This window comes from Lycorma delicatula, chromosome 7, assembly GCF_047948215.1.
Source record: "Lycorma delicatula isolate Av1 chromosome 7, ASM4794821v1, whole genome shotgun sequence".
Taxonomy (NCBI): domain Eukaryota; kingdom Metazoa; phylum Arthropoda; class Insecta; order Hemiptera; family Fulgoridae; genus Lycorma; species Lycorma delicatula.
Genome location: NC_134461.1, coordinates 53,473,892 through 53,500,996, shown reverse-complemented (window position 1 = coordinate 53,500,996; position 27,105 = coordinate 53,473,892). Strand labels below are relative to the sequence as shown.

Sequence of the window (27,105 nt, the reverse complement as noted above, 5' to 3'; positions counted from 1 at the left end):
CAGCCTGTTTCATGAAGTTTTTATTTCATGAAATGGGCCTCCTGTACACAAAGTCTCTAATTTATTGAAAGAAGATTTAGATAGACATTTTAAAGGAGGAAAATAACATTTTACCAGATATTCAGCTGCCTCTCAGCTTAAGGTTTATAAAACCTCTTCTTGTTGACAGGGTACGTAATGATAACAAAAGAATTCCATTTCAGAACGATAATTTTCCAAAAAACCTGTAGACAGAGGACTGGACAGAAGAAATATAAAAAGAATAATGGCTTATACATATGTAAGTACCTATCAGTTCTTGATGTTTAGTTAAATATATGAGATCTTCATTGATACTTTTAAGTTTTATTTTTGAGCCAGAATCAAATTTACCTAAGTACTTAAACAAGATTGTTTCCAAAATCAAATTGCCATTATTTACATAAAAATAAATTACACATTACAGTATATAACAATCAGTATTAACTGGTGGAAGCTGGAAGAACATCTAAAAATCATTATTAGTCACGTACATTACCAACAAAATATAGGCAAAGATAACAGAATTTTCACAAATATCAAGTTTTTTTTTTTTCTTTCAAATCAATATCTAATGTAGAGGCTTCTTAAGTACATATTGAACAGGAAGTTACAATATTAGATATATGAATGCGGATAATATCGCAAAGTGCGGTTGGGGAAATTTTTAGTGAAAAAAAGTGTGTTCTGGGGAAATTTGGTGTGCTAAAACATTTTCTGCACCGCTGCATTAATATACACATAAGCAATAATTGCACTTGCAAGTGGGAGTGACAAAATGATTCAGCCTACTGAGATATTACTCGTACATATTTAATTCATATTTATATCTGCTGCATTGTTTTGTGAGACAAGGTTTACTTCGCATATTATACTTTTTAATACTATGTGTTTTAAACATAGTTCACGCCAATTCAGATTAAATGTAACAATAGTTTTTTCTTAACTACAATACACATTGGTAAATTTCTTAACTAAATAGCAGTTCTTCTACCTACTGACTTATAATATAAAACAGTTACAGTTTTCATTAAAATCAAAGATATCAACATTAGTTAAAATGGAAGCTAAAAACATTTGCTGTAAAACAATTATAACCAATTATTCATTTTATAATATTTTTTGCTCATTTTAATAAGTAGCACTTTAGTTTGATGAATATAAACTGTAAATGTTTTTTTTTTGTTTTTTTTTTTTTTTTTTTTACTCTCATAACAATTCTTTTTCCTCCTTCACAGTTCTTAAATTTTTTTCACTACATCAGATGCAGTGAAATCTGTTAGTATAAAAATTTAGGGCATGTATACTTTTAATAGCATTTCTTTTTGAACAGAAAAATATAATGTCTCAGTAAAAAACACCAAATTAAACTGGGTAAAACACATCAGGTAAACCTATTTCACATCTGTTGTCAACAAAAAACATCATCCTTAAAAGTGAAAGTAAATTCAGGATTAAGAAATCTTAAATTAAGGTTATCCAAAACAATTTTTTTTACTTCCAAATTAACTACATTTTTCAATACAAAAGAGACATAATGTATTTTATTACATTTCTTTATAAATGTTTAAAAAGTTATGTTTTAAAAATCATTTTTAGTTCATAGAGATATAATTGAACATTTCATTACCAATTATATATATCCTGCTTTATATAGTTTTCATAATTTTTTGTTCTTAAAGTAATTCATATTTTAAGAAATTTATCAGTAAAACTCTTGATATACTTACAACCAGAGTTCGTTCTATTTGTCACTGGTAGATTTTGTGCACATCTTTCAAGTATAACCCTTTGCATTTCCTCATTTTCAGCAGTTCTTAGTCTCTCTAAGTCTTCTTTTGACAGCTTGAACTACCAAAAATAGAACTTTTTAAATTAAAAAAACAAAAATAGAATAATACATTATTTGTTTATAAATAAATGCAAGTAAAGTATATTTGTATTTGCAATAGTATTTTGTTAAATGCCATTCAGTAAACTCAACAGCATATCTGTTGAACTATAGATTATAATAAGCTTTTACAATTACAAATATTAATCACTGATGGTATTATTAATTAATTAATTAATTTAAAAAAATGTAGCAGAACTTCTTCACCAACTCTGACTCATTTGAAACTCATTAAGAATCATATTAGTCAGTTTAACTTTGTATGGTGTATACTGCAATAGGTTTTGCATAAGCAATCAAATAGATTAATTTAAACAGTAGCTTTAAAGTAAATCAAGTACAAGTTTTACAATTTTAGTTGGTTAGATATTAGTAATGATTATCAGAAATAAAACAGTCAATAAATAATAAAATGTTATATAATAACTTATAAAATCTGGTTTAGAGGGAAATTTTTTTTAATTTATCTTGGCTACAATGTTTACAAATATCTTAAATTAAATATCAACCTCATTACAACAACATTTTAAAAACTGCAGTTGGCAATATAGTTTTATTTAAATGGTTAGAGATTATTTTTTTAATAAACCTGAAACGAAAACAACAGAAAAAACTGAAAATGGAGGTGTCTATAATTTTTTTTCTATTTAAATAAAGTTAAAAATTATATTAGTTTTCTATTTAAATGTTAATTTAATAAATTCAACAATAAACTAGAAATTACATTTTTTTAAATAAATTTGCTGTTAATAAACCTAGTACAATATTAAGTAACTTGTAACTGTTTTTAAGTAACTAGATATTGTTACTTTTCATACAGAATACCTCTTTTGCAAGAAGCTGTCATAAATTTCTTTGATTGAAATTGTCTTTAATGCTACTTCCAACCTGCTTTTAATCTCCTCAGTTTATTAAATGTTTGATCCCTTAACACAGTTTTGATGTTTAAAAATGTCAGTAAGAGCCTCATCAAGAGAGTAGACAGATTGTGGAAGAATAGTTCTCATTTTTTTTTTTTTTTGACAAAGCTCAACTCTTAACAATGTTGAATGCACATACACGAAGTTGCTTTAGCACAGACTTCAACTTCCTTTGCCAAAGTTTGGGCTCCCTCTTCCTTTGACACTTTCTCAGTTATAAAAAAACAGAGTAAAAACTTCAACATAGCAGTTTACAGTCTCTCCTTCAAGCAGTCATAATAAAATAAACTTTTAGTACTAAAAGAAACATACAACAACACTACCTGAATATTCTATTAAACTTGACATTTTCTTTATGGTTTTCACAAATTTTTTACTGCATAGACTAAACTTTAGTTTCAATACCATTGCTGTATACCCACATTCCCTGTTATCTTTAAATATATCTTGACATCTTTGACTTAACTAAACAACTCCTGGTAGGCATAATCTTTTTGATCCTGTACACAATCATTAGTCAGATCCCCAGTTTTTCAATACAGTATCATGAAATGAACCAACTGAAATGATGTACTCATCTGCTAGTTCCCATACAGTCAAATGATGATTAGAACAAATAAATCAAAGGCTATTGTGGCATGATAAATGTCCACTGATGCAAATAGCCTTCCCTAATGTAGATCATTATCAACAGATTCATGTCTATTTCTAAATTATTTAAACCAACCATAACACAGCGTATAATTTAAACAATCATTGCTTTAAACTTGTTTTAAGAATCCATTTTGGTAAATAGTTTTTTTCAAATTTCACACAAATTTTCACATTAATATGCTGCTCATGCAAATAACTTATTGGAAAGATAAACCTTTCCAATAAGTCATTGCAATGACAGACATAAAAATCAGAGTATGCAAAAACTAAGCAATAAGTATGCAGAAACTACGTAGTTCAAACAGTGTATGATGTGTAATTTTGCTCATGCAGTGGTACCAACCATATATCACTAAAACTCCCATTAGCATCCAGTTCCAAAAGTTTGGTACTTTCCGAACAGACCTCATACACAATATATATAACACAGTCACACTTTTCTGGTGCCTATGTATCATCATTATTAAGACTTGAAAATTCTTAAAATATTTATTCATTGCAAATCTTTATAATGTATACAACTACAAATAAAAACCTCTGACAATGATGACTAGTCATAAAGGTGTTATGGTTAAATTATCAAAAAGGAACAAATTAATTTTTGACAGCCTAATTACATGCTTTTAAATATGTAATTAAGTACACTAACCTCCATGGAGTGACAGCACTTAGTCTTTCATGGAGAAGGTTTTCAGGTTTGAATCCCAGTCTAGCTTGGTAATTTTCACACAGAGAGAAATTCATTTCAATCAATCACAATAAAAGGGAAATTTAAATACAATTGCATTTGTCATTCATTTGATGTTATAATATGAATATATAAATAACTGTTACAGTAAATTTATTTAAAAGAAAAATTGAATAATATAAAAAGTGAAGTAAACTTAAGTGATATAAAAAATTTTACTATAAATAAAAACATATAAACTTTAAAATTAAAACATGAATTTTAAACAATAATTATAATACCATAACATTTCAAGGTATTATTTTATTAAAACCATAAATAATAATATAATTATTTTAAAAAGTATTTATAACCGATCAATTTTTTTTTTACCTGCTTACAATAACCTATTATTTTTATTTTATCTAGTTTCAAATTAAATACAACACTAGATAACAAAAGTGTTACAGTTAAAATAATTAAAATAAATGACATTAAGTACAACTTATCGTTAAATTTTAATCTTATATTTATAACAAACATTTTATTTTTAAAATATAAAATTAAAATATTGTTTATTGTTAAGTAAGTTTTTACACACACATACACACTGAATTATATAGCTGGGTACTTAAGTAATTAGTTATAACAGTTACTGTTTCCTAATTTTTGAGGTGCAGTGTTTTTGATAAAAAAATGTTGAGATCAAAAACTTCTTCAATTATAAGAGTAGTGTCTTATGTTAACTAAGCAATTTATCTTAAATATTTTAAAAATAATGAATTTTCTCTACAAATAATAACCAGTAATTACATATAATATAACATACCTTTCTTGGAACAGTTCCAATGGGTGTGAAAATAGTTTGCCAGTAAGCCCATAAAAACATCATAAGTAACAAATGGTAACCAGTTAGATACAAAATTTTTTCAAACACTGATGACACAGTTACTGAAACAAAATAAACAAAACTGTAATTTTTGGCAGCCCAATAAAGAACAAAAGCTAATAGGGGTATTACATTTCACTTCAACAAATGATCAGTGCATCAGTATTTTTGATTTTGATATTTGGTATATGATATTTAACCACCTTGTAGTGGCCAAAAAATATTTTTTTTCATATTAAAAAAATTTTTTCTTGAGTAACAGACTATTTTCTAACTCACCAACAGGTAAAAACAACCATTTTTGTCACTTTTTTCCATAAGCATTCTTATTTTACATCGTACAGAGGGTCAAAAAGGGCTTTTTGGTTAGATTAAAGATGGAACTTCATGTTAGTGTACTCAAAATTCATTTTCTTACATAACCAAATCTTGTAATTTTTACTGAAGTTACGTTTACAAATTGTTTTTTCAAAATTTGGGCCCAAAATAAATAATGAAGGGCTTAGAGTAACTGGCCTGTCTTTACCTTTTAACTCGTAGGTACTAGTAGTACTTAAAAAAAAAATTGGACTGTTACCGTGTGTCCTTCAATAAAAAAAATGGCTACCAAATCATAAGATTTTGAAAATGTCTCATTTTTGGGGCCCAAAAACTACATGTGGGGCAGGTGGAAAAAATCTGAAATGTTTACAGCAGTAAGTAATTTTTACGTACTTTAAAACCATATAAAATTTATTTTGTTACTCAAAGGGGTTGACAAGTAATGAAGCCAAAAACACTGTTCCTTCTAACCGTACACAACATATACAAAAATACTGTTATGTATTTTTTATTTTTTTTTTCAGTTATAAAAATTACAACTAAACTCATTAGAATGAATAAATTGATAATTAATAAATAATCAATTACAAAATGACTAACAGTCAATTACAGAATGATAAATATTAATTACAAAATGATAAACAATTCAAATACAATAGTAAGTTGTTCAATTCACTTTTACCTATCTTTACTCCTGCTAATGGAAGTTATGAATAAATTTTGCACTTTTTGATAACAAACTTAACATAACTTAGTGCTCCTGCCATTTTTTTTATTGAGTTGAACTGATAAGTCCTCATTCATCTTTGGTGTAATGTTGTGTCCTCTTCCAGTAGTTGATAGAAAAACCTCTGAAGGCATGAGCATCTTTAAAATACTTTCCAGTTGAACCCATGCTTGATTATTGATTTCTTGAATAAGTACCAGGACCCTGCAGATGGAAGTAGTGTATTCAATATTCCTCTTCATTTTCATGTATTTTGACTTCAATGACTTCACCTAGCCACCACTTGCCACCATATACACAGCAGACATAATTTTTACATTTCGGCTTTGGTAAACCTTTAAAGCAACCAGAAACACTAATGTCCTTGTGTACTGATTCTAACGTAAATGTTTCTAATTCAGAGGTGGCCCAGACTTTCAGAATACAATTCTGACTTGTTGGAACATAACTGTGAAAGATTCTTGTTTCTCAGACTCAGGTGATTATCTGATGATGAGAACTGAGGTATTCTTCAGTCTCTTGAACATTAATAAAGATGTTCAAGAGACTGAAAATAAATGAGCAGAAAATAAATGTTATATTTTTAATATTGTCTTTGCAACAATTGTACAATTTCAGAAGGTGTAACAATTTGATTGTTGACTGTTCTTTGAAGACTTGCTTTAGTCACAGTCATCATGTATTACAAAAGGAAAATTTTGAGAGAAGTCTTCCATTACAATACAATCACCCTCCAAGTTTTCCTTTTTAATGTTGAGGAAATTTGCTTGTTTCTTTGCAACAAAATGATGCTGTTTTAGATTATTTAAATTTTCAATAAGTTTATCTAAATACTCTTGAAATGAAAGAATTCGAGTAATTAGTTCACAACAGTCAACAGAAACCCACCGTTTGAAGATAATTTCAGAATCAAAATCATCCCAGCTCTCTTGCAAAAATCTGAACACTTCATTAGTGCCTGGACAATTTTCACATTGTGACAGCAATTTTCATTTTCTATATCACATACCATGGTTGAAAGGAGAAGTTTATAGTCAAATTTCATTTTTAGAGCAATAACATGGGTTCTAGATTTTGGTAGGTGACACACATCCAAACGGCATAAGTGCCTGACCGACCAGCGAGAACACAAAATTTAGATCTTAAATCAGCAAATTTTGAAAACCCAATTTTTATATTGTTTTTTTTTTTTTTTTGAAGGCTGTGTATAATGCTTTTAAATTACATAAGGTAAGCATTTTTTGAATATTAATTTTCTTCCCATAGCTTGTCTTATAGAGACACAATCCTTCTTGCCTGGCATCATTTGGCTGAACTCATCATTCTGGTAAAAATCTTGGACATATTTAATAACATTTTCTTCAATTATGTGACTGGGTTTCTTTTTGCCAATTTGTGGAAAAAGTCCACTTGTTTTAACCAATTGTTTGGACTGACGAGCTAAATACTGAATAACATTAAACTCATTTTGGATTTTTTGAATGCTCCAGCTTCTTGGTAATAAACTTAAAATACTAATTTTTTTCCTCATTTGATGTAACTGTTTTCATTTTATTCCTTATTTTAATGATTAATTTTTCATATTCTCTACCGAAATCAGCATAATTTTATGGTATTAAATTGGTTTCTTCTGTAGAAATATTTAAATCAAAGGAATTGTTTAATTTACTGGTAACTGACTCGGCTATTTTTGTAACTTTATTTTTAAAATTGTTTCCTTTGCACTGCTCAATAATTTTTGAAACTAATTAAGGGAATTGTCAAGTGCTGAACAAGCTTCATTCACTGACTCGACATAACACATTGAAGCTCAAATATATCTTCACATTTCGGTTTGCTTTCTGTATCAGCTTGTGGTTTTTGTATTTTGTTCACAACGCTCTGCCTGAAATTAATTTTAAATTTGGAATGCTTGTTGAAAGTGTCAAAGATATTTCTCAAAGAGATTTCTTAACTGGTTTAGTGAGACAGCTAAATGGGTCAGAGCCACTTTTCTCATTAATATGAAAGAATTTATCTAACTATTCGGTTTTATGAAAAGTACAGATATTTCTTGTTTCAGTAGATCCACATCTTAAAGATATCAATGTTATTTGCTGTTCAGTAAACTCTAAAATATCATGCAATACTGAAGATCTATTGTAAGTCATTTTGTGACGTACTGTTTCAGTGTGAATGCCAATTGAACACTCCATAATCCGTTTTTATAAAATGCAGGGGCTGTTACAATAACAATACAGTTAGTATAAATTATAAAACTACCAAATACACCTCACTTTGTCTTATCCCAGTTTCTCTAAAGCTAAAATAAAAATTTCTCTAATTAATAAAATTAAAAATAAAAGATATTGCATAAAAGAGAAGTTCACTGCTAATAAAATTACTTATAAAGAAGTATAAATTACCTAACCACAGTATTAACATTAGCAACAATACAACATATCACATTGAAATCAAAACAGAACTGAGCCTTCTACAATGTTTACATTCAGAATTACGCAAACATTCATGCCCATGCTTGCCTATTCACTTTCATGTTTAAATATAAGTTTGTGTGTATAAATCATACTTTAAGTAACAAACCATCTAGAATACAGGCATCTCATTATAAACATAACAAAATATTTTGAATAGTAGGACTACATTATTATCTGAAAATACGTGCTGTGGAATTTTTGAATACATTGTTCATAGTTAGAAGGAACAGTGTTTTTAGCGGTTTTAATGGTTTCATTACTTGTCAACCCCTTTGAGTAACAAAATAAATTTTGTACAGTTTTAAAGTATATAAAAAGTACTTACTGCTGTAAACATTCAGATTTTTTCCACCTGTCCCACATGTGGTTTTTTGGGCCCCAAATATGAGACACTTTCAAAATCTTACGATTTGGTAGCCATTTTTTTTACTGAAGGATATTCGGTAACAGTCCAATTTTTTTTTAAAAGTACTACTAGTACCTAAGAGTCAGCTACCCTAAACCCTTCATTATTTACTTTGAGCCCAAAATTTGAAAAAACAACAATTTGAAAATGTAACTTCAATAAATATTACAAGATTTAGTTATGCAATAAAATGAATTTTGAGTACACTAAGATGAAGTTCCATCTTTACTCTTTCCAAAAACCCCTTTTTGAGCCTCTGTAGATGTAAAATAAGAATGCTACAGCCCATGGAAAAAATAACAAAAATGATTGTTTTTACCTGTTGGCAGTTATAAAATAGTCTATTATTCAAGACAAACCTTTTTTTTAAATATTTTAAAACATTTTTATCCCCTACAAGGTGGGTAGTTATCATATACCAAATATCATAAAAATCAAAAATACTGATGCAATAAAATTTTTGAAAATTTGTTGAATGGTATACCGCAATATTTTTTCATTATTACATCAAGAAATCATTTTGTTATTAACAAGTCTTCAATTATCATTTCTAACTGTTGTACTTCACATTAATTAAGTCATTAATTCTAAACATGAACAGACAAAATAGTCTTGAACCAGTGGACAGTGGCTGCAACACCTGGATATTGCACACTTCAACAACTTCTTCCTACCATCTATATTCACAATCCAATCAAAAATATTTTTTTTAAATTCAATTGCATTTATAAACCTTTTGGATATGTGCCTGTAAAATGTTAACTTATATTTCAATTTTTGTAGCATCCAACAAAGTTTAAAGAGTTAAGTTTACAGGAAGTAAACTTCAACTTGTATTTTTTAAATTTGTATAAAATAATAAATAAGATAATAATTTTACACATCTCAAACTAAAAACTTTTACAGAAAAGCATAATTAGAAATGTTAATTAATTCTAAAATTTAATTAATTCTGAAAAACCTGTTGCTTATGCACCACTTGACAGAATATTAAAAAAAGTAAAAAATTTAGTAAATAATAAGAACAATTTAGAAACACCAGGCATTAATCACAAAGTTATATAGCTGGTACAAATCTGTAAGATAAAGTTTTTTAGATTCAACCTACGATTTATTAAACAAAAAACATAATGTATACAGTTTGCATATTTACATGACAAAAGATGCAGGAGACTTACTGCAAAGTGATTAAGAGACATAAGTTTCTTGCCATTTGTGGTAAATATGTGGAACCAGTCTACCTACATATCCATTTTCCATTGTGTGCTAAATTGTTAAATTCTTTTATCTTTGCATCTTATATTTTTTTTAAACAAATTCTATGTTAATGTTAAGACATGTTTTAATCATAATTACAGAGTACAAAATGATAAATAAATACAAACAAATGAATGATAAATAAAGTTCTAAACTACAATGTGTTTTGTTCATATGTGTGGGAAATACACCTCCAACAATAGATATAATTTGAGCCAAGACCTAAGAGGCTGTCTCCAGCAACTACTAATTACTGCTACTGTATTTTATGTAACCCAAATAAATCTTAACATAATTTAATTTATGGTTACAATTAACATAGTAGAAAAGATACAGAAACAAGGCATTAATTATTAGTGGTATTTATGAACAGTGGAAAGAACAAAAAACCTGTTAAAACCAACATGAGGATTGTCGCACAAAAATACTTTTATATAATCAATAAAAGTTACAGATTTGATGATAAAAATTGACTGTTGCTAGCTTGTAATCATCCATCCAAATTTAACCTATTATTTGCATAGTTCAAATGAGATAGAAAACATAGACAAACATTTATTTTAAATCAATTTTACTCACTAAGCCAATAACTACTAAGAAAATGCAACAAATTAGATATAACAGTACTTATATATTAACATACATTCACCACTCAATTTACACCATTCTTAAGCACTGTTAATTATTGTATTTAGTTTACTGTTGTTATTAAAAAATTGTAAATAATTTGTACATTTACCAATAATTGAAAAAATCTAAACTAGAATTCTGTACAGAAGAATTGAGAGAGGACTGTAAGAAGTGTTAGAAGACTTTGGTTTCAGAAAAATTATAGGGATAAGGGAAGCAATTTTAGCACTCAGATTAATAGTAAAAATAAGATTAAAGAAAAACAAACCAACACAATTGGCATTTACTTTAGGGTTCAAGTATAGAGATAGAAGAATAATTGCTAACATTTACAGGAATCAAACTGCAGCAGTAATAATCAAAGAACACAAGAAAGAAGCCATAATAAAAAAGGGAGTTTCCTACCTCCATTACCTTTTAATCTTTACATAGAACTAGCAGTTAATTATGTAAAAGAACAATTTAGATCTGGAGTAACAGTGCACAGTGAAAAGATAAAGATGCTACGATTTGCTGATGATACTTCTACCTCAGAGTAAAAAAGATTTAAAAGAAACAGTGAATGGCATGGATGAAGTTCTATGCGAAAATTATCGCATGAAATGTAGTGGAAATAATGTAGATGGGCCACTAAATATAAAAATAGGAAGAGAAAAGATTATGATGGTAGAAAAATTCTGTTATTTGGGAAGTAGAATTACTAAAGATGGTCAAAGCACGAGTGATATAAAAGCCGAATAGCACAAGCAAAACGAGCTTTCAGTCCAGTCAGTAGTATAATTTGATTACTTCAAAAATTAATTTACAACAGGAAAACATTTTTGAAAGTATCCGTTTGGAGCGTAGTTTTATATGGAAGTGAAACTTGGATGATCAGAGTACCAGAGAAGAAAAGATTAGAAGCTTTTGAAATATGGTGCTATAGGAGAATGTTAAAAATCAAATGGGTGGGTAGAGTGACAAAAGAGGTTTGCGGCAAATTGATGAAGAAAGAAGCATCTAAAAAAATATTGTTAAAAGAAGAGTTAGACTTATAGGCCACATATTAAGGCATCCTGGAATAGTCGCTTTGATATTGGAGGGGCAAGCAGATGGGAAAAATTTTGCAGGCAGGCAACATTTGGAATATGTAAAATAAATTGTTAGTGATGTAGGATGTAGAAGGTATACCAAAATGAAACGACTGGCACTAGATAGGGAATCTTGGAGAGCTGCATCAAACCAGTCAAATAACTGAAGACAAAAAAAAAAATCATTAATTGGATAAGGTTAGCGAGCATGGGTTACGTTTGGTTAAATTATGTTGATTCCACGTACTGACAAATCGTAGGTAAATCAACATAACCTACACTTGCTAACCTTGTATAATTAATGTTAAACTTATTAATAATAAAAGTAATAATTAAACTAAATACAATAATTAACATACACAATAGCAACAGAAAATGGCAGTACTTAGAAACAATGCAAATTATGTGGTCCCCTGTTAACACATAAGTACTAATACATACTAGTTACTGTAGACGTTGTTTATTAATAAATTTGTTTTTGACAGATCTTTACTTAAAAATCCATGTTTTCATATCACATCATTTATAAAATAACATTAATAAAGCTTTAAGCCATATCAATCATATGTGAAATAATGTAAGGTAAAACACACACACACATCCTATCACTTACATAATATGATTATTACATAACCAGTAATAACATATGTATACTGACTACAGAATAGAGTAAACAGAAATCAATGACAGGGTTGATAAAACTTAACTGATTGTACCGATATGTAAACATAACAAAAATTATTCATAATCAGATTTAAACACTGCCTATTAGAGCTGAAAATATCGTAATTTCTAACTAAAATAATATTATCTAAAATAAATTAGCAGAAACACATCAGAATCGGAAAATTATGGAAATTTTTGGTTTAAAATTTTGTGGTCATTTTTTTAAACCGGAAACATCTACGCAAAGGGAAAGCTATTATGAGAAAAGCATTACTAAGAGAAAGCATACAGAAATTCTTAGACTATCACTGGAAACATTATTTTTTCCTCATCAATAAAGTGTAAACACAAATAGCCTTCGCTACTCTCAAAATTATTTTTTAATGGATATTACTGAATTGTCAAACAATCTGTCATACGTACTTTCAAGGCAGGTATAAATTGATAAAAAATGTATAAGAAGTTCAGTAAATGCCGTTACTTAACACTGCGACTATCTTAACCTATAAACTTACAAATGCAAAGTTGGATAACATAAGCGTAATACGACCATCCCACAATTGAAACAATAAATAACACTGGAATCCATGCTATAACTTTCACACACTCTCTGCAAGGCCCGCTATTAGTCCTCTCTGAACTAGTAGCCATTTTTTAAACGAAAATGAAATAACATTTCTCTCCTATCGCCATTTCCTTCCCGAGACACTTGTACTAGAAAACAAAAAAAAAAAAGAAGTAATTATCGATTCTGTTATTTCGATATAAATCGTCAACATAACAATTTATAAATCGATTAGAACTATCTGTATTAAATATTTGATTTGTATTAAGATGTTTGTAAAAAAAAAGTGAAAACTTCTCAGATTTTTATTTAAAAAGTCTCAAAATTAAAAGGCTTTTATAAATTTTAAATTTAACGTCTTGAACCACGACAAAAACCCCTCGAATTATACTTTCATATGACAATTTATAATAAAATGGTAAAAATCGCATATTCATATTCCAACTACGAGTTCTAAATCGAGTATTACATATGAAGAACCTAACTGCAAAACTCACACTGTCCACTTTTTAAAATATTAGGGAAACAAATAAAAACCTTAAAAAACAACATACTATGACTTTTTAAAACCTTATTAATTGGATTGTATTAAGAAGTAATGTTTAGCCACACATTAAAAAAAAACTTGCTTCAAAAAGAAGAAAATAAACGTTATATATTGCAGAAGATGAGTTTTACTCTTATGTTTGGCGCAGTGGCGGCTCGCGTATAAGCACTGTGGAACTGCAGCACCCATATTTCCAAGTGATATTATCGATAACGTTTAATATAATGAGCCTTTTTTTCTTTAATCCTTTCTTAGAACTTGTACGATACATAATCCTTAAACTTAATAGTAGCCATCTCCCAGTTTATGAAAAAGATACAAAAATCTTTGTCTGGAACTGTGCACTTCACAGTTCCAGTGGCGTGGTGTTTGCGCACAAAAGAAGCTGCACACAAGGCTGCAAGGGAGAGAGAGTACTGTCGTTCCTGCAGTGCCAACCCTGGCGTGCTGGTAGAAGGTAGTTTTTTTTTTTACTCCACGTGTGTATGGGATTGTTCTTTATTCATTCCCTTTTCTAGTTTACTGGTGGAAGGAATATGAAAGTGGTTTAGTTGTTTTTTTCAGTAGTGATCAGAAGATGGTGGAAAGCAAGGGCTCTTTGATTGCCAAATCTGTCCAAAAAGATGCTGGAAGGGTAAAAGAGAAGGTAATTAGTAAAAACTAATTATGCATTTGTTTCTGGGTACATAGATATACATACACACATACATACATATGTCATGCCAAAAGTAGTCAAAGTGGATTTAGGGATGGTCAAGATGTATATTTCCATTGAAGTCTGAAAACCAAAATGTATTGTGATCACAATACTTCCTTTACTTCATACAAGGAAGTATTAACACAGGTCAAAAAAAAAAATGTTTGGAACTGAGATAAAAGTAGGTGAATTAGAATGTAGTTTTTATGCTGAATATTAAAATAAAATCAGTTTCTTTTCATCACCCTCAGATTTTTAGTTATGACCTTTTAGAATATTGAGAAACTTCTTAAAAAATAGAATATAAAAATAATAATTACAATTAAAATTCGTACCTTTATTTTGCAGACATTTACCTTTATCTTATTTTTATTTATTATCTTATTTTCCTTTTGTGTTCCCTTTTAGTCTTCCCTTTTTATCATCCAGCAGCAGTCTTATCATAGATTCATCCCATCTTCCTTGATAACATTGTTCCATCCACAATATATCTTGGTGGATGGAATTTTTCTCCTTGCTCATCACTGATGTCACCCAAGTTTAAAGGGAAATATCTAAATGAGAATGTAAAAAATGAATTTTCAATGACATTCTGCAGCCTAAATTTTTTAGTTCACTAAGAGTTAATTTATAAGCTGATCATAGTTTTCAGTTTTTTGTTTCCAAGAAAACCAGTAAAGACATCTTTGAATGACTTCCATGCTGCTAGTTTTTTAGATTCAGCTTGCTGTCAATTATATTTTCACAAATTAATTTTCTTATTTGTGGCTCAATGAATATTTCCTCCTTTAATTTGGCTTCACTTAATTGTAAAAAAACCTTAGCTAAATATTTAAAGCCATCTCCATCTTTATTTAGTGCTTTCACAAAATTCTTCATCAGACCTAGTTTTATGTGTATAGGTGGTAAAATAATACAATCTGCTTTGAAAAGGGGAATATTAATTATTTATATAAGAGTTTCCACTTACCAACAATCTTTAATAGTAATGTTCGAGCACTTTTGGATTATTAAACCATCCTCAGGAAGAATGTGTTATACATTATAATTATTATTTCACATTTCATTAATTATACTAAATTGAATTATAAAAATATAAATATAACAATTGATTGTCAAAAGGTAAAATAAAGTTAATGTTATCTGTCATGTCAGTATGAAAGTCTCAGTTTTTATGTATGTACACATGCACATAACAATTGAGACCTTTTGAAAGAGCTTGAAGATCACTATTAAAGGTAGTTGGTAACTGGAAACTATCATATAAATAATTTATATATTAATGCCAATGGGCCATGCTTAATAAAAATCATTTAAAGGGGAATATCGACAACATTTTCCTTTCCTGGGATAAACTGATTTCTTTTTGGCCAGTCTTTAACTGCGTAGTGTTTACCTGTAGTCCAACTATCCCACAAACACAAGAAACACATATTTTGTAAAGCCACTCTGGAGACCAACAAGAAGCTCTATCGCTTTCAGATTAGCGATGATTCACCATGATTGTTCATCATACTTAATAGTTTTTAAAATTGTTGACATAATTCCATGTTTCTTTCATTCCTTCAGCATTGCTACCAGTATAGAAGAAAACTTATTTGACTTATGCAACAACACTGCCTTTAAGGTTCTTTTTGATGTGTCTATCAATAAATGAAAAACATATCATGAATAACAATCAATGTCAATCATGAATAACATATTCAATGTACAGTTCAGACATTAGCCCCCTAACATCATGGCAGGAACAAATTAAACCATTTCTTCTAAAGTATTTCAGTAAATTTTAGTTTCAATTTCTACATACTGAAATTCTAATATCCTTGTTTAATAAATTCCATTCTTCCTTCAAGATGTGAACCTAGGAGTTCTGCAAATTGTTTCAACAAATACAAATCACAAATTAGGTCGCTCAGTTCTGCTTGTATTCAGTATTTGATTCTTTTGGAATGTAATTAATATCTAGTGAAGTTGAGGATTCGTCAGTTGAGCCTTCTGGGGAATCAGAAATTTCTTTCCAAGAAGTTGGAGCAATCAGAATCAGTAAATCAACACCATGAAGTACTGGTCTCATAGCTGAACAAATATTTGGGCATGCAATACTGCTTTTATTGTTTGAATTGAAACCAGTAACATTTGTTAAGCCAAAAATAGCAATCATTATAATGGTTAGTAGACTCTCGCCAAATCATAGGTAATCCAAAAGACAAATGTTCTTTTTTTCCTTTTAACCACTGGGTTAGTTTAATGTAGCATTTGATGCATGCTACATGTGGAACCCAGGATTTATCTTAGACTCCCAAGGAACAGCCAAAATAATGTTTGTAAGCAGTTTTCAGCAGATTTGATAATGGTTTTCATTGACTTTTCATGGTGAATTCTCTGCGAACATAATAAAAAATATTTGGAGAATTTTTACAAGCTCGATTTTTATTCATTGTAAAATTTAAAAAGTTTTAATGAATGAAAGTAAACTGAAATATTTCAGAAATACTTAATTATAAAAATAATTAGGTTTTAATTTATAAATACTTAATTACTTAAAATACTTCATAAAATCATTTCACTATGGAGTGCAATAAAACACATACTCATACACACAACAATTTAACAAATCTTGATGTTCAATAAGATAATACCAAAAGTTGTTCTGTCATAAAAATCTTTCACTGAATTTATGGCATCACTTATGAAGCAATATTTATAATGTATATGATAAAACTGCTACCACAACTGAAGAACACAGCAAGTCATACCAAAAGCTGAACTCATAGTGAAAAAATTTCATCACATTGAATTACTCATTACTTGACTCACGACATGTCTAGTCCAGCTTGATGTGAAATGACATCATTCAACTGTTATGTATTAAATATAGGTCTACAGAATGCATCACAATATAAATCGTGTGAATAAGCAAGCACAGAGACATACTAACATATTTGTATTGTTTGTTGCACGAATAATGGAACAAATAAATTTAAGGGGTTGTAACTTAAAAACGTTACGTGATAGATTGTTTCGGAATACATATTCAGATTTAGCATATAAAATACTACATAGAAAACTTACTCCCTTTTCAGTTCCAAATTTTATGTTGACCAGTGTAATTAATTGTCTGTGTAATTCAAAATTTGTTATAAATTAATCTGGTTTATTAGTAATCTCTTAGATTTTAGTAATAAAATTATTTTTCTAATAAGAAGAGTTGTTCTGATCTTACTATTGTTACAATTTATTTTTATTTCATTTTACATTTAAATTAGTTCCAAGACATTTTGTCATAATTTCTGTTAATTTTGTAATCTTTTAAAACTACTCCTTGCTACTTTTAAATTGAATTCAGAATCAATTTCTAAACTGTAATTTGCTAGAATTTCTACAACACCAATTCTGTAAAACAAAACAAATTAAAAAATGAAATATATCTTTTAAAATGATATCCTACATATGATCTAATATAAATCAGCTACGATAGATCTCAGGAGGGATAGAAACTAAGATGAAATAGAATTTGGACAGTATGCCCATAATGAAAATTTTTAGATTTGGCGACAGAAAGATTTCAGTAAACTGTACTGATAATACTGACAAAATGTCAATGAAGTGATGATAATGGATAACAAAACCCATCTTAATAATTAAGAGGAAAAAATCTCTTAACAAGAAATAGGAATGTTGACATCTTTCATTTTCCCAAAAAAAGGGATTTTTACATATTTGAAACATGTAAGTTTATTAAAAACAATGTAGAAGAATATGAGGAAATATAACTGCAACATGGCTTCCACCTTGTAATACATCTTATTTGATAATTTCAACTTGCATAAAGTAAGACATTCCATTTTCCATTAAAAATCCATTCCAGTCCTGTCTGCAAGGTCTTTTACTTGGATAAAGTTGAATGGTTTTACTGCTCCATCTAAAATCAACAACAGAACCTTGTTCTGGAATTTTAAAACACTATAATATAGTTAAATAGAAATTAAAAAGTATTCAGCTCATTAATATTTCAATGTCAGTTTTATTACTGGTATAAAAGAATGACAAATTCATACTAGTGGGTAGTAGCAGATGTTACAAAACACATAACTTCATCCCAAGGTCATAGTCAAAATCTTCATGGCTTAGCTCTTCAATACACCATCACTGCATCTCTTCAATACACCACTTGTGCATGTCATAATAGGTAATGCAAATGCATGGAATTTATGACCACATTTCTTCTTTAAGAAATTAATACATTTTTTTTAAATATTATTCTTATGTTTTGTCATTTATATAATCACATTTTCAAGGTTTGTAAGATGTATAGTACATCTGGATCATGCAAAAGGCTATGAAGCTCTGTGGTTTCTGCCTAAGAAATATCTTAAGTTTTATGAAAATATTTACCTAATTTAATTTGCATAAATAGTGCAGCATATGATAATGAATCAGGGGAAAAGTCCCAGCATTGTAATGCAGAGTTTGCATTTTTTATTGCCTATTAAACATGTAAATACATGTTACAAGGCACATATATTATGTGCCTTTGATAGAACATTTTGTTGGTGTTATGTTGGGATTCCATACAGAATCATCTATAGCTGCAGAATCCTTACTTTCTTCTAAATAATCCTAATCTGAATTATCAAAATCATCCTGTTCATAATTACGCTCCTCTAATATATCTGAAACGTTTTTCATGCTATGAATTTCTTTGCCATTCTTGAAAAGCAGTAAATAGAATGTAACCAAAATTATATTTAGTGAAATTTATTACCACATCCATGGCATGGATGTTGTGAGATTAGAGGTTTTGGTCTGCTGAATTTTTATTATTGATGACTGACTATCAATTGGATAGAGACTTCATCAGTGTAGTCTTTGTGTTATCACACCAGTTTGTTTATAGATAGGGTAACTCTTATACTGAGTACAACACAATCAGTTATCTTGAGATGTATACGTTAGAATTCAGATGAACTAGTTTTATTTTCAAAGGAATTAGAACAAATGCTTAATTATTAGAAAACTCATTGTGAAATTATAAAATGCATTTGTAATGCAGCATTATGAAAACCCAGATACACTCAAAATATTCTCATAAAATTGAAGTTAAGAAATACAAAGGTTACCAATTACATATGTAGAAAATAATATGTAGCTAAAAAAGTTAATATAAAATGAAATAAAAGTAAAAATTATTTAATATATATTTATAAATTAAATAAAGGTAAAAGAAAAAAATTATTTAGTTTCTATAGACTAAGCTTTTCACCAAAAAGGTTTTCTCTGAAATTGTTGGTGTTCTCTTCTACTCCTCACTGCAACTCCTCTGATAAGCAGGGTTAAAGTAATCACAGTTTAGTGCTATTATTCAAACAAAAAAGTTTGCTCTGAATAGCTAAGTTTTGTATGAGCAGGATTGTCAGTACCCTCAGAATGGGAATGTAGGATTTTATTTTATTCAAAACACTTAAAACTCCAGTGGTTGTACATATTCACAGATTCTAAATGGCTTACTTACAACTGCATGAAATTTGTACATATAAACAAGTTGTACTAATTGATTAGAAGCAAATATGGATCTTTATTATAGATCTATATTGACAAAATTATGTTAATTTTTAATCATTAAAAAAAAGTTTTTTTGTCTTCAGTCACAGGTTTGGTGATGCAGCTCTCCAAGATTCCCTATATTTTTTTTTAGTTTTTTTTTAACCTCCGGGACCACAGTTAGGTATTGCTTCAGAGGATAAGATGAATGATTTTTAGTGTGAGTGAAAATGCCATGCCCAACCGGGATTCGAACCCAGAACCTCCAGATGAAAGGCCGAATTCCCTATTTCGTGCCAGTTGTTTCATTTTGGTATCCCCCCTATGTCCTACATCCTAACAACTTGTTTTACATATTCCAAACGTTGCCTGATTGCACAATTTTTCCCCATCTACCTGTCCCTCCATTATCAAAGCGACTATTCCAGGATGCCTTAATATGTGGCCTTTAAGTCTGTCTCTTCTTTTAACTATATTTTTCCAAATGCTTCTTTCTTCATCAATTTGCCACAACACCTCTTCATTTGTCACTGACCTGAATCCACCCACCTGAATTTTAATATTCTCCTATAGCACCACATTTCAAAAGCTTCTAAATCTTTTCTTCTTAGGTGCTCTGATCATCCAAGTTTCGCTTCCACATAAAACTACGCTCCAAACATATACTTTCAAATACATATCTTTTCCTGACGTTTAAATTAATTTTTAAAGTAAGTAAATTATATTTCTGACCAAAAGCTCGTTTCGATTGTTCTATTCGGCATTTTATATCACTCCTGCTTCTTCCAATCACAAATAACCAAACTAATATGGCAAACAGAAGAATAGGCAACTAAAACCTTTAAATCATCTTTAGTAATTCTACTTCCCAAATAACAAAATTCTTCTACCACGATAATCTTTTTTCTTTCTATTTTTATATTGAGTGGCCCATCAACATTATTTCTACTACATTTCATTATTTCGTTTTGTTCTTGTTTGACTGCAGTAGTTGTTATGTAGGACTTTATCCATGTCATTCACTGTTTCTTCTAAATCTTTTTTAACCTCAGCAAGAATTACTATATCATCAACAAATCATACATTTTTATCTTTTCATCTTACACTGTTACTCCGCTTCTAAATTGTTCTTTAACATCATTAACTGCTAGTTCTATGTAAAGATTAAAAAGTAACGGGGATAGGGAACATCCTTGTTGGACTCTCTTTTTTATTACTGCTTCTTTCTTATGTTCTTCGATTATTACTGTTGCAGTTTGGTTCCTGTAAATGTTAGCAATTGTTCTATCTTTATACCCTAATTTTTTTTAAATGTTGAATATTCTATTCCAGTCTATGTTATCCAGTCTATTATTTTACTCAGAATCAAATTCTCTAGAAGTTTTGTTTTAAACTTTTGTGTTTAATATTTATTTAATGAAGTTATTTTATGCCAAACATATACAGTAATATGTTTTTCAATCCTAATCTTTTATCTTTTATCCCAGATTTCTCGAAAACTGCTAAAATTACAGTTCTAGGACACTTTTTTCAATTTTTCAGGTCAGATTCCCAAAACCACTTAATTTACTGCTTAATTTGGGTCACAGGAATTTACAGTCTTACTTAATTTACCGAAGGTGCAAAAATCAAGGCAAAAGATTTTGCCAACCTATGTTGCATACAACAAATATAAAGCATTTCTGAACCTATGTTTATATGAACTTTATTCTTTATTTTCACCAGTAGATCATGTACTGAAAGTTTGTAACATTCTTTATGAATTACTCTGTATGTATATATTATATATATAAATATATACATAAGCATTATAATAGATATACATAAATAATGAAAAAGTTCATATATTGAAAGTGCTCTGTTTTCACGTTATAGCTAGTGAAAGATTTCACCCAGATTTCAGCTCTTCTAATAAAAAGAAGCCCACTGCAATTTTTGGGACCTAAATTAAGGACTACCTTTACACTCATACATATCATCCTCTGCAAGTATATTATCTGAAAGGTAAGTATATTATCGGAGGCTAAACAGGGAAAAGAAAAAAAAGAAGAAAATAAAGAAAGGCAGATATCTATCTACCAGCAATAACATCAGAGTGAGAACAGCAGTACCTGTCAATGAAGATGGCTACAAGAGCAGCTGAAAACAATACAATGTAAATTTTTATAAACATATTTAGTTCAGTTTATCATTTTCTTAATTTAAATATTTTTTGCCATTACTAAGGAAAAGTACATAGTAAATCAAAAATGTATGAAGTTGTTAAAAATGTTAATTTATAACTATTAGCACACAAGAAATTCAGCTGGTATATATGGAAATGATACCAACAAAAAAATAGGAAAACTTACTTCCAAAATCTTGCATTGTTTGTAAAGTGGTTTGCAACTGTGGTGTTCAACTAAATTTAGCTAAATTCTTATTTTTTTTACCTTTACTACCACAAGCTAACACTAAACATGTTACTTTCATTAATTTCTTCTTTCTAACAACATGGTAAAAAAAAAAAATAATCATACAAATTTACATAAGTGTTTGATAAGCAATGAAACCTTTCATAAAACTTTTTGTGGCTGAAAATACCTTCAACATGAACAATTTTCACATAATTTGAAAGTAAGTTAAATAATTTTTAATAATTTTTCTTTCAATTCTTGTCTTTTTGATATTAGATTTTTAATTTCACTTGATAATGTGCATTAATTTATTCAATAAAGTTATATCAAATATATAAGTAAAAACTCTGATATTAAAGAAATAATATCAAGAAATCAGCTAATTTGAACAGGCTCTTCAGTTTTATGTTATTCAATCACTCAATCCATTAAAATTAATTCATTTATATGTACACTTTCTTCAAAATCATTTATAATTTAAAATAAAGGGTTTTCTTCAGAAGAAGCCCCCATTTCTGAAAAGTTTAAAATGTAAGTTGAAACTGTTGTTTGCGTATTTATGTTTCTAGCAGTGTATTAACAGAAAATACTGTTATAGGTTTTGATTAAAATCTATTTTACTTTTACTGCAGTTTATTCAAGATTCTTGAATAAACGTTTCGTCAAGATTCTTGGAGTGAGTTAATACTTTACATTACCTCAACCATAATGAAAGATTTTGTGAATCCTAATGTCAGGGCTCATATTTAAACAGTAGGCAGTATGTGGGAGTCAGTTAAATAGAAATAAGTGTGATTGTGGAATGCATAGACACCTCCTTGACTCATACCTTTGTGAATACCTTTGGAGAAGTTCCCATCAGGAGAAAGACTTGTTTGACCAGGTACTGAATGACATCCATGCTTTTTGACCACTGAAATAACATGCACAATTTATTATGCTTCAGCTAGGTTAAATTAAATTAAGTTAGGTTAGGGAGGATACATCTTCCCAAATCAGCTGATTTGGAAGTAGAGAGTTCCAGCGTTCAAGTTCTAGAAAAAGCAGTTTTTTTTATGCGGATTTGAATACTAGATCATGGATATCAGTGTTATTTGGTGGTTGGGTTTCAATTAACCACACATCTCAGGATTGGTCGACCTGAGGCTGTACAAGACTACACTTAATTTACATTCATATATATCCTTGTATAGTATCTTAATCTTAAGGTAAGTAATTAAAAACAACTTTAACAAAATGTCTTATGTTTTTAAAAAAAATTCAAGCTTATAAAATCTACTGTACCTTTGGGCCTTTTCTGTTTTCCTCCCACAATGGTTTTTTTACATTAAGTATTAGTTATTCCTGATGTTTAAGTATGTTTGGTTACTTAGTACAACACTGTTCAATATTACTCGACATTGGCCTGTAATCGGTCTGCTTTTAGTTATTGCGCTGTGAAAATGTTATTTCGTTTAGTTAGGGAAATCAATTCAAAGGAGAAAGGCGTTAAATTTTTGCTATTGAAAGGGATTCTTTATAACCCTCGGCATTACAATAACAAGCATGAGGTGATATAACATCTTTCTGATAAAAATGATAGATAGAGGTGTAGCAAAACCGGCTGCAGGTCTGAAATCGACATCAGGAAGAACACTCGGTTACAGACTAGTAAATTACCATTTGACACGATAATTTTATTTATTTATTCGTGTACTAAACAATATACAACCACCTCTTATTGTACAGAAGAATTAGGAATGAATTCCGATGCTGCGACTGACTGGAAGAGCTACCTACGGGAAGTGTGCGCAGACGGTTTGATACGGAATCCGATAATAATAAACGGTCCAAACACAACAGTTGAAATAAATGAATCCTGTTTCTCCAGACGCAAATAGAATGTCGGACGGATTTATCCACAGCAATGGGTGTTCGGTGGGATTTGTCGGGAAACCGAAGAGTTTTTTTTTGTTCGCAGTCCCCGATCGTACGGCAGAAACACTGCTAAAAGTCATTCGTGAATGTACTGGACCGGGTACAACGATCGTATCGGATATTCGGGCCTCTTATTAAGGTATTCCGAAGATGAATTTTCAGTACCTTACAGTAAACCGTGCAGAGAATTTTGTAAATCCGCAGACGGAGACTCACACCCAGCGGGTGGAATCATTGTGGTCTCCCGCCAAATTACGAAACAGAAAGGAGTGCGGCACTAATAGAAAAAAGTAACATTCTTCTCTGTGCGAGTTTATGTGGAGACATCATTGAGGAAATGATTTGTTTGAGCAATTACTACAAGACAAGTGCTTTATGGTCTCCTGAAATATAATAAGTGTAATATACTTTTTTAATGACAGTCTGTAACAATAGTATAGTTATAAATTTCTTAGATGTAAAACATCTAATTTTAAAATGTCAATACGAAATGAAATAAAATAGTGTAGTACAATCGCTTTGTTAAAAAATTATTACATCTAATTTTTAATGTCAATATGTAGGTAAGTTACTAAAAAATAACAATTATCATTTTCTTAATGAGTTTAAATATTTCTTTTAAAAAAAATCATTGCGGGGAGAAACAGAAAAGACCCGTATATTTATCGAGAAGACAAAACTTAACTTTATTTATCAACGAAAATTAGCTTAAATACAGAGAATATGAAGGTCTATTTATTTTAAATAATAATTATAATAATATTACACAAACAAATATTAAAGCCTATTCTCTTTTTTCAATTTTTCCTGACTTAAAACATGTTTAAATTGTTTACAATAGATTATTATTTAATTTTTGGTGAGAGTTTCTATAAATCAGTTTTATTTTGTTAATTTTTATTAAATTTTTGTTCGTTTGTAGACAGGCCATAAAAACAGGCGCGTATGGAAAAAAAATTTGATATACCTAAAATATGAGCTTCCATATGAAGAAAAAATATCCCACTGCTATGTACAAATTTAAAAGTTTATCTACAATTTCCTGGTTGGTTTTGTGATTTATTGAGAACATTTTTGCAAGTATCTTTAAATGCAGTCCAAGAGCGAGTTATAAATTGCTTAACACAGAGTTACAGATATTTCATCCTGAGAGTTCTTTTATTTGTGGGCAAACAAAAATCCTTCTTTAATTTTTGCTTCACTTACTTTTAGCAATTTCTGTCTTATGCAGATGAATCCTTCGCTGTTCATAGCTTTCACAAAATATTTTTATTAATCCCAGTTTGATATGTAGAGGCAGTGAAATTATTTCTTCGGTTTAACTAAGAAAGTTTCATGTATGTCATGACATGTGATGTTTATGTTATGACTTAAGTTATTGCTTCATGGTTAACAACTGATTAATAGGGTTAAAAAAATCTACTGAGCGCATAAATATAAAGTAATGATAAAATAAAAAATCTGATGCGGACAACATACGACTTCCTTGTACGCCTATAAAATTACATATAAACATTTTTTTAAAATGAAACTTAGATAAAATTTTATTTCATTAATAACTTTTTCTTTTTTCTTTTCGAATAGCCCATTTAGAGGGTACGCTTAATCAACTTTTTAGCCCATGCTTCTTTCATTTTTCTAGAGTGGTGTTCTTTGTCTTCTTGAGTCCATTTTCTCCCTCTTCTACAAGTGAGTTTTTTCCTCTCCTGAAACTCTAATTCCTGTCTGAATGTTGCTCTGTCTTTTAAAATGTCTGAGTCTATTGAATTGTTTACTAGGTCATTGTCTATTTCTTTAAGCCAGGTTATCTTGTTCTTGTGAGTGTTTAGTAGGATGAAGATCTGTTTTGTAAGTCTGGTGTTCTCCATTCTGTATATGTGTCCATAGAATTGCAGTCTTCTTTTCCTGATTACATCTGTTATTTTTTCTATTTTGGAATATAGCTCTTGGTTTGATCTTTGTTTATAATCTAGTCCTGTGGTGCTTTTTGGGCCTAATATTTTCTGTAAGATTCTTCTCTCTATTTTCTCTATTCTCTCTACGTCCTGTACTTTATGTAGTTTCAGCGTTTCTGCCGCATATAGTATTTCTGGTCTAACCATCGTTTGGTAGTGTCTTAGTTTGGTGTTCCAGGAAAGGGATTTCTTGTTGTAGATATTCTTCCTGATATTGTATGCTTTTTCTATTTTGAGTAATCTGTTTTCTAGAGCTATTTTTTCACTATTGTTTTGTGTTATCCATTCTCCTAGGTATTTAAAACTGTCAGTTCTGGCTATTTTGCTTCTGTTTATTTTAAGATGTTGTTGTGCGTTCTTGATGTTTGTAATGTATTGTGTTTTCTCAAAGGAGATCTGTAAGCCAGCCTTAGCTGCTTGTCTTTGGAGTTCTGTTATTTGTTCTTGCGCATGTTCATTAATAACTTTTGATATTTTTCATATTTTTTTTCTTTTTTTATTGTTATTTATTGAATTATTATTTATCGTAAATTTTTTTTTACAATCAGAGGTTAATAATTATTAATAAATCAATATATTTAAATTAAAAAAAAGGAGATGAAATCTTTTTCGAACCGATGTGCCTTCCCCAAAGATTCAAATATTTCATTAATTAAAATTTCATTTGGCTATAACTCTGGAACCAATGTAAATAAGTACCACTTACGATACATAGTTGGAAAGTTCTCAATGAGGGCTTATTATTGCAGTTAAGAAAAAGTCCAAAATCCAAATTTGTTTGGATTTTGGGCTTTTTGGACACTTTTGGTTTAGTTGATTGCACTCAAAAGGGGAGGTGCAAAACTAGATGTTACAATAGTCCTAAATCTAAAATTTCAACATCCTATGGCTAAT

The 27,105-nt window shown here is 29.4% G+C and overlaps 1 protein-coding gene across 12 annotated transcripts in view; it reads right to left on the bottom strand.

The window, feature by feature from the left end:
- The window catches only part of LOC142327598 (palmitoyltransferase ZDHHC2), a 113,476-nt gene extending 100,175 nt beyond the window's left edge, over positions 1–13,301 (bottom strand). For all 12 annotated transcript variants that reach the window (XM_075370784.1, XM_075370786.1, XM_075370794.1 and 9 more), the window contains exons 1-3: positions 13,109–13,301; positions 4,980–5,101; positions 1,749–1,869 (exon numbers count right to left, since the gene is read on the bottom strand). In XM_075370784.1, the coding sequence (XP_075226899.1) occupies positions 1,749–1,869; positions 4,980–5,101; positions 13,109–13,244 (379 nt within the window). In that variant the 5' untranslated portion in view covers positions 13,245–13,301. The remainder of the gene's footprint in view (positions 1–1,748; positions 1,870–4,979; positions 5,102–13,108) is intronic.
- Positions 13,302–27,105: the final 13,804 nt, after the last annotated feature.